At 37.7% G+C, this 9,436-nt stretch overlaps 1 protein-coding gene across 2 annotated transcripts; it reads right to left on the reverse strand.

The window, feature by feature from the left end:
* Window positions 1–2,249: 2,249 nt before the first annotated feature.
* ptger1a (prostaglandin E receptor 1a (subtype EP1)) lies at window positions 2,250–8,657 on the reverse strand. 2 transcript variants are annotated; one of them, XM_013276661.3, is made up of 4 exons: window positions 8,236–8,657; window positions 5,621–6,531; window positions 3,152–3,350; window positions 2,250–3,031 (listed from the first exon to the last, which is right to left on the reverse strand). In XM_013276661.3, the coding sequence occupies exons 2-4, from the start codon at window positions 6,488–6,490 to the stop codon at window positions 3,024–3,026; spliced, it is 1,077 nt and encodes a 358-aa protein (XP_013132115.1). In that variant the 5' UTR covers window positions 6,491–6,531; window positions 8,236–8,657; the 3' UTR covers window positions 2,250–3,023. The 2 variants fall into 2 exon arrangements, with proteins under 2 accessions (XP_013132115.1, XP_005458630.1); XM_005458573.4 differs by having other exon boundaries at window positions 2,250–3,350; window positions 8,236–8,651.
* Window positions 8,658–9,436: the final 779 nt, after the last annotated feature.

Below are 9,436 nucleotides of genomic sequence, written 5' to 3' on the forward strand. Positions count from 1 at the left end.
ACAATAAAAACCTTGAATCTTGAATACTCAGAGGAGGGACAGAGGATGGACTGGACAAAGGCAACAGGAGGAGAATGCAGAGGGGAAGGAGGTAGATAATCCTCTGTGGAAAAGCTGCATACCACTTCTTCTGTCACAAATCCTTCACTGTCTCCCAGTTTTCCATTATGGTATCGCTTGACTGTCATCCATTAGTTCATCAGTATTTCTTCTCTTGAAGTTCATTATGCATTGCTGTTTATATTTCATTGTAGAGGGTTTTTGGGAGCTTGACCCACCCATTTGTTGAGACCTAACTATTTGAGGAAAAACATTCTAAGTGGAATATGATGATCTCAGTGTCTACTTATGGCTCTGGGATCTCAGCCTCTTGGGCCTTGCCTCTTCTATCTGTTACAAACCAAAAATTATTGCAACTAACTGCTCTACGTCAATTTTTTTTCAATATAGCCATCAAACTCAGTTGTATATGTTCATAGATATTCACTCCCCTGATCATCCCAAGTAAATATTTGTATATTATTAAAGTAAATCCTCTTTACATAAACTCAGACCATCTCTCTTTTTTTGAATCCATTTTCTCTTCTGTGTGATTGAAGTCCACATCTAACACTGAAAATATCCATGGAGGAACATTACATCACACAGTTACTACTCTAACCTTTTCACATCATATTCTTCTGCTATTGCTATTTCTCTTTTTGTAATATGTCAGCTTTCACCAGTTTGCATTACGCAATCTGGTTAGACTTTGGTCCTGACTTCATGTTAACAAAGATATAATGCAATGATGTCGGCTGGTGATATTTTGGAGAACAAATAGGAATAAATATGTTAAAAACTGTTTAATCTATTTTTTCTATTTATGATGCTGATTATATTTTAGTTTTAAATGATCTGATACAACTGCGATCACTCCAGGTTTTTCCGTGCCTTTTGCTCTATGACAGCTGCATAGGCTCCAGCCCCTCGCCGCAACCCAAAGCTGGAAAAGTGATTTAGAAAATGGTTGGAAAGATGATCCAGTACACTTAAAAACAAATATTTGGTCCAATTTTTCTGTTTGAACTTAACCTAAATGGTTCTTGTAAATGATTCTGTTGTTTGAGATCCATTTTAATGTAGGTCAGTATTTTATTTTATTTCAGGCACATAAATTTAACTGTATTTAATTTAGAAACGCATACACAAAAAACCAAAAAGAAGTAGAATTTGTATCAGTGTCTTACATTGCATACAGTGCTTAACAAAATTATTAGACCACCATCCAATGTAAGGTTCAACTGCCCTAAATTAATATTTTAAAATTTGGTAATTTCCATAAAGATTATTTCTGTAATGTTAATCCATCTGTACAAGCTCTTTAATCAAAATGATATTTTTATGCAAAAATAAAAATATTTTGGTTATCCATGTAATTTTTAAATTTACTATTCCACAAAAAAACAAAAAAACAAAATTAAAATAAAATAAAACAATTTTTTTTTTTTTTTATTGAAATGCCAAATTACAGTTATTTACTCGGACTCATGAACAAAAAAAATTATTATTATTTTTGTTGTTGAACAGTATGCTGGATTGGTTTCAGACTTTTCAGCGAAGTCCAGTGTGCCAGGTCAAATTTAGGTATTACAACATGAATTTAGTGTGTTTTTTTCCCTAATAAAGATCAATATGACTTTTAGTTATTGACAGATTCAGAAAATATTCGTGTTTTCTTGTTTTATGTGGTCTAATAATTTTGTTAATCACTGTATGGGTAAATGAAAAAACAAACTTGCAAATAACATGATCATGATTGCATTATTTTACCTGCTCTGTACCCCACAATATAACCGGTCCAGATCCTGTGATGAGCTTAAATAAGAAAGGGTAAACAGGGCATGTCCACTCACCAAAATTGGATGGCAAAACCTATTATGATTACGGGAGGTTAAATAAATATCAAAATTCATTTATTTAACATTTTGCAGTAATATTTGACATTATCCCTAATAATGAAGAAGCAAATTGGAAATAGCAAGTAGTCGAGATCTTCTAATTAGAGACGTTTCTAGGACAAAATAAAAAGGCATCGATAAAGACTTTTTTGTGGTTGTAGGTGAACTAATAATAATAATAATAATAATAATAATAATAATAAACACTGATGTCACAGACATCTGTATGATAGTAGAGTACAACATTTTTTAACAGCTAAAAGATTCTGTTTCTAGCTTAGTGAAAAAAATGAATACAAAGTTCTGGAATAAAATCACATTGAATTGTTTTTTATTTACATTCAGTCTTTACACACACTCAGGAAACTGAGTGTATAATTCAAGTATTACGTTATAACCTCTTACTTTATTTCACAAAAAGAAATATATAAGCACACATAGAGCATATAAACATACATAAACTCCACAGTATTTGAATATTAACATTCCTTAATGAAATACATTCAGCAGAATACTTCGCATTAGAATACGCTCTAAATACTTCTGGGTTTAGTACGGTGCTCCCTCTGATTGTTAAAACCAGTACAACTGATTTCTTTTGCAACCTTTTGCAACCATACAATAAAGGCATGCCAACTGTGCAATTCATGTCTTTAAAAGCAGATAGAACTGAGTACAAATAAATCAATGCAATACTGTATGTAGTCCCTGTATAAGTGGCACTCCTGCAAAACTTTGAGCTTCTCCGGACAAAGCGTGGTTAGTACTGTAGCCGTATGTGGCCTAAATCGTTCTCTTTGAGTTTCCTTATGAAAGTATATTAACAAGGAATGTTCACTCAATGCAGGTAAACAGTAGAAAAGTGTATATTTTGTGCAAAATCATAGCATTAGCTAGCTTTCATTTATAAGGTCAAGACCATGAACTCAGGGTAAACTTTGATGGTGTGAGAAAGAGAAATGATGATTAAATCCAAGAAGCACTTTTTTTAGAGAAGGTTTAAAAGCCACGGAGGTGTTTTCAAACATCCTGCTCTTCTGCTGGCCTTTCTTTATAAAGATCTTTGCTGAGTTCTTCATATGCTCACTGACCTGGTAACAAAATATATCCACAAATTACTATGTCAGCCTTTCTCTCAGATCAGACTTGATCTACATCATTCTTCTCTGAGCTAGGAAAAGAGGACGGCTCCCAACGGCCCAAAATAGTACCCCTCAGGCCTGCCTGGCACTTAGCGATGAGGTAGATTTTGCGGAGTACGGTGCGGCGCAACAGGATGTAGACCCAGGGGTCGAGGATCTGGTTCCACGTGGCCAGCCTCACTCCCATCACCATCAGGGTTTCATAGTATGACAAGCTCTGTCCAATGGTTCCCGTGTAGGAGTGAATTGCGGACATCAGGCCAAAGATCTGCAGACATGAAACATAAAACTGCAGTTATTAAAATGAAAAAGTAAAAACATTATATCAAAAGAATAGCAAAACACATTTTTATAAAAATAGAATGCAGCCCTGCCCTCCTTAGTGTCATAGATACAGTGACATTACTTTATAAGGTCTGGCTATAGTCGTACTAACCTCTTATTGATATTTGAAAGTAGAGACTGCAGGAGTAAAAGTTTTATTTCTGAGTAGCTGGACTGCATTGCGCCTAATACCTAGTATTAAAATCTTCAGCTTTGATACCAATACTTTTAATTAGTGTAATCTATAATATGCAATCATCTTAGGGAGAGCAATGTCATGAGATCACTTGTATTTATCATTTATTTAATAATGATAGCACAAATTCTCTGAACACATGCAGGTATCATAAGACAAAAAAACTTTCTGCTTCATATATCTTTGTGCACAAAGGTAACACCCGTGCCTTCTTACATTACATTACTATACATTTGCACGCTACTGATATGTAACTATCAGCAATGTGCTGATTTTTGACCAAGAAATAACAAAGCTGGTGTGTCACCGTGCCTGTCATGCCCAGTTTGAAGCTGTAATGGACTGGTGACCTGTCCGAGGTGCACCCTGACTTCTGTCAGGTGGCATAGGCTCGAGCCCCACACAAAACCCCAATTTGGATAAACAGTTAAGAAAATGGAAGGATGTAAGCAACCGATGGAAGTAATTTCACTTTAGTAAAAGAGAATTTGGCTGAATCTTTACGTGAGTCAGTCAAGCAAAATGACAATCTGAGTAAACTGAATTCGCCAAATTAAAAAACATATTGTAAGCTTGTTAATATGATACAAACCAGATACCAGCTGTGTGTGTTGTTTTGTCCTTGAGGACTGCTGCACAGTTCACTTGAGTGGCTGCATGAAAGCTTGAGCAAGAATTCTTGGACTGCTGCTGTTCCTTGAGATGTAAACTAGAGTTTGTTGGCAGGTCTAACTTGAGAGATACTTTCCCATTTTCATTTTCTGCTAATCTTATACAAACCCTTGATAGCGTGCAAACCCCCTCTGTTATTATGCATGTGACGCACTTTTTAAATATGCGTTCCTTCTTTCTGACCAAATTTTTGTTTCAGTCTCTGTTTGCACATTTTTTTTTGTTTTCTTAACTGAACTTGATCTTTAAACAAAGTGATGTGATTGACTTACACGAAGTAAGAGCACTTACTCTTTAATTTAGCAGTTGTTGTTCCTTGTCTGACATTTGATCCCATAATGATCCAGCTGTGTAATGTGATCCAGTTCTCTTCAGAAATGTGTTTAATAAGAATTTAATGTTTTGTTTTGTTTTTACAGACACAAAGGTCATTTGGACAGGAGATTCTTTCAACCTTCACTTTATGCACGCAGGACTCAGAACTGATTATAAAATCAGAGAGGTCACAGTCACCTGGACCATCCTGTGCTGATTTATTCTGAGTAAATTTGTTTTCACTGCATATTGTTTTACGCTCATCTCACCTTTCTGTAATTTCATTTTTTTATACTTAAATAAATGGGAGTTGAAGTGATGAGTTATAATTTCTACTTTTTGCAATCAATTTGCTAAATGTATTTACTTTTTAAAAATATTTTTCTTTGTCTTGATGCATAATCAATCATCCAGGTAAGGAAATCCCAAAAAGTTGATTCTGTTCATCTGGACTCAACTTTTTGGGGTTATTTGTCTTTGTCAGCACTGATCCTGTTGTTTATTTCAAATCACCTCATTTTTTGGGGGGGGGATGGGGAATTCTGACAAAGGGGAAAAAAAGTTGAAAGCCTTTCTGTGCTAATGCGGTGTGACTTTAAACATTACTTTAAACTTCACAGCTTTTAACCAGAATTCTCAGTTTGCTCCTAATCTCACAGTTGCACTATGTGACATAACTTGAAAATCTCCACAAATGTGAGGAGTAAAAATACTGCATAACCACCACATAGGTGCTTTCAAACATGCTGGCTAAAAATCCTCTTGTGGTGAACTGCCAGAATGAGTAAGAGAGCTGTAAAGCTGTTGTGATCTAACAGCTGCAACAAAACTGACGAGAGTTAATAAAGCACAGTATGGGCATGAAGACAAGCATGCTCAGAGTGTCGCTAATCAGCCAACCTAAGTGGAAACATCTGTGTGAGAGAACATTTGATGCGTAAGAGCTCTTTCTTTTTTTATTTTTAGACAACAGGTGAAGTCTACCATCTTACTGACTTTTCTTTCTTAACCTTGTACTTCCTGACACTCACCAGCAGAGGGCTCCAACAGATACATGAGGTGACCATTATTCCAACCAGCTGCACCACCATCTCTATGTCGTGGGACTTGGCTGAGTGATGGGAGCCGGGCTGCCTCCTGAGCCGGGCGAGGACCAGTGTCAGTCCACTGATGGTGTTACAAACCAGCGCCACAGCTAGCGAGGTCAGCCCAAGTCCAGAGAACAATACTACAAATGCCACATCCACCTCCTTAGTGTCACTGAGCACTTTGATGAAACACCAGGTCCCTGGTTCTTGATAGGTGTAGGAACCCAGCTGAAAGCAGGGTAGCAACGCCACACTTAAGGCTGCCAGCCAGATGACAGAAAGACAAATTTTTGCACGTGTTTTTGTGACCAAAGATGAGTGCAGCAGTGGTTTAGTAACACCCAGGCAGCGCTCGGCAGCCATGGCACAGCCCATGAAGAGAGGGCATAGTCCGAAGAACACCATGCTGCCACCGAGGAACTGGCACATCCCATCAGAGGAGTTGACAAACTGAGGCCTTGCAGCTCCAGAGAGGTAGAGTCGGAGAACCAGGGCACCAGGAATCACATGGCCAATAGAGTCTGTAATCACCAGTGACGTGGCAAACAGAAGGAATGTAGCTTTGGAGCGCCGGCGCTGAAGGGAGTAAGCATTAACCAGGATGAAGAGGGCCACAATGTTGGAGATGATGCCCAGCGTCATGGACAATATGACAATGAAGGCTCCACCAGCGGTAGGCTCCTCAAAGGTGAGGTTTTCATGATGTGACAGCCCTTCAACAGCAGCCCTGACCTCCACCTTCCCTCCACTGTCATTAGCCACATGAGGGAGAAGCAGGGAGGCTGAGGAGTTGTAGTGGCTCAAAGCTAACATCTCTGAACTCTGAAGGTCGTGAGGTCCATATTTAGGCGAGGCTACAGGAGAGAGAAAAGGCATATTTATTTATAAAGCACTCTTAAGCTGCTGTTGATCAGTGTAAAATGATATTGATGAGTTGATTTAACAAAAACTGTAATAACTATTCACACAAATACAAATAAAAGTTCAGGAAATATCCTGGAAAAAATGAATGCAGAAAATCCCAACCCAACCAAACATCTACAATAGTGTTTCCAGATTTGTTGATTTAAATGAGATGGCACAGGAGGACACAAAAACCAACCAGGTGGGGGGAACATGAGACTAATGGTTTTATTTGTGAACAGAATTCCTGCCTCGAAGCATAAACAGGGAGACGTGGCTGCCTTGTAATGAGGCATGGTGGCTGCACTGAAACACAGGATTGAACTCTGGGGTACAAAATGCAGTACGGTTACAACCGTAAATATGTTTTATCTTACTGAGAGGGGGACAGTGCCAGGTCAGGTGGTCCTTTAGCCACAGGCCTTAGAGTGTAGGCTATTAGATATTGGCAGATTGTTAAAACGCCAAAAGAGACAATAGCTTTCAGAAGAAATGCGTTCATCTCTTTCTCTGGCTAAAGAATCACTGACAAGAAGCACTAAAGCTGCTCTAGAAACCAAACATTACTTGACATCCTTTAAGGGCCATCTTTTAAGATTTCAGGGCTGCTGACATTTATAAGATTCAAAAACACTACAAGACAGAAAAGAAGGAAATTATTGTTTTCACATCTATTGTTGTTCTTGTGAAGCGTTCCCCACAAATATGGCTCTTTTTCTTTTATAACTGAGTATGATTCAGGTGGACGTATGTGAAAGAAGTGCAAAGGAGAGAACTTTAATAGTAGTATGACACACAAATGTCTTATAAATGTACTTATAATTATTTATCATAGGCAGGAACATTTTTTTCAATCTTTTATACATATATTTAATAGATGACAAATGTTTAAGTTCTTCTTCTTCTTCTTCTTTTTGATTTGTAAATATTCCTTTTTGAACCCAACCTGACAGCTGGTCACCTTGTGGGTGTCCAAACACACTTGAGCAATGAAAGGACAGAGGATGACAGACAGCAAGTAGAGGCTACTGAGGCAGCTGTCAGGGCTGCAGTGCTTTGTTAATCAAAGTGGTAGGTTTAGTTTGGAGGTCAAAAATAGATAAACAGAACAGAACTCCCAGCAACACAAACAAAAGACTAAATATTGGGGGAAATCAGAGCTGAGCATTATTCAGCTCACTGTTCAAGATGCTTCATTTCATAATCACATACATTTTAACACAGAGAATCCTTATACCTCGTTTTTGGTGTCTAAACAGTAACAGTAATTGCCCTAATTTAAACTAATTAAACAATTACTGGATCCAGTTTCTACCAGAAAGAAATATTAATTTTTAGGGCTGTCTCCTGCTTACTGTTTCAGACTTCCACATAGCCCAGAGACAACAAGTAAGCTGCTTTTCTGCACCACAACACACCCTATTACACGTCCAACACAATTTCTTCTCACCACTTTGTTAAATCTATGAGAACTTCCACACTGATCTGTATATTTTCAGAAACGTTCACATTTTCACTAAATAAGAAACCAGAAATACAGATATTAACAAAGCAATATTAATACATATAAAATGAACAAAGACTTATTTGGGTTCTTTTTATTACTCCTCTTCTTCATCATCATTATTATTATTTAAATGGAAGAAATTACTTACCACTCTACAGTTGTTTAGATATCTTATAAGTCCAGCTGGTTTATCTTTGTGATTCATAAGGATAATCCAAAGAAATCCAGAAACAGAAGAAAAGATCTGTTTTCATTAGAAGTCATGTTTCCTTTCGACAAACTCCACTGCAGCGATGTCCGTCGCGGAGTTTTTTCCATTGCTTAACGCTCCTGTCTATTTCATTGTGGCTTTTAAAGGATCCCCACTGACGCTGAAATACTGACTCACATTTTTATAGCGCGGTGTCCTCCAGTCTATGGAACGCCAGTCTGTGTGGGCGTCTCTGCTGCTGTTCGCCCCCGAGTCAAGTCCGTCTCACCCCTGTGCTGCACTTTCCCTGCAGCCTGTTTACATTACCTGCACGACCAGTGAGCGCAACCTTGCGTCACTTAACGTGTCACCGACATTTCTCGAAAAAAAGAGAAGGGAAAAAAACCATTAAAAAAAGAAAAAAGTTTGCCTTTTTTTTTGCTGTCATAGTTTTAACTTCCCTGTAAACTTCAAAATGTTGGTCTCGAAATAGTTAATAAAGCTTTATTTGCTGTAATCAGTTTGAAATGAAGACACTTTTCAGCTCTTTGCTCTTCGGTAAATGAATCGATCGGAACAGATTCGGTTCCATAGGCTGGACTATTAATTTATTTATTTTTGCAGTTTAATGCGTAACTCTGAGCTCAAAATAACCTCTGCTGAGGTATCAGTTGTCCAGTACGTGGTGGATATCAGTCGGTCCTCAGAAGGGCCTTCTATTTCAGTAATTCCAATAAATGACCTCAGTGTTCAGGAGCAAGGGGCTGACGTTTATCTAGAAATAATTTTAAAAAAACAATTAAATAAAAAAATGTTTAAAAAAAGATGAGGATACATGTGAAGGTGTTTGTTTTGCAGTTGTAGTTTAGACAATTTAGTATGGAAAAGCTATATTCACGCTCTAGAAAAAAACAGATGTTCCTCAAGGACCCTGGTGTTAGTACTGAGGGTTTCTGCAGTTGTGTAAAGGAAAAATGTATTCTGCTTGATTGACAATTTTCCTGTAGTACATACTGGAGCCAGGTGGCCATGTTTGTTTGAATTTTACAAGGTCCTGGCATGGAAGCTGGAGCACACTAGCACACATTTTGGTTTGGAAACTGAGTAAAAGCAACATTAGAGATTGGCTGCTGATTCACAGGAAAGAGCAGAGATGGGC

The sequence above is a fragment of the Oreochromis niloticus genome, linkage group LG6 (assembly GCF_001858045.2).
Source record: "Oreochromis niloticus isolate F11D_XX linkage group LG6, O_niloticus_UMD_NMBU, whole genome shotgun sequence".
In the NCBI taxonomy this organism is placed as follows: Eukaryota; Metazoa; Chordata; class Actinopteri; order Cichliformes; family Cichlidae; genus Oreochromis; species Oreochromis niloticus.

Bases quoted from the DNA above. Each gene is read 5' to 3' on its own strand.
- ptger1a (XM_005458573.4), bottom strand. From the start codon at position 6,490: ATGTTAGCTTTGAGCCACTACAACTCCTCAGCCTCCCTGCTTCTCCCT. The intron at 3,351-5,620 runs GTGAGTGTCAGG...TCATGTCTGCAG, and splicing joins TCTGTTGGAGCCCTCTGCTG to ATCTTTGGCCTGATGTCCGC.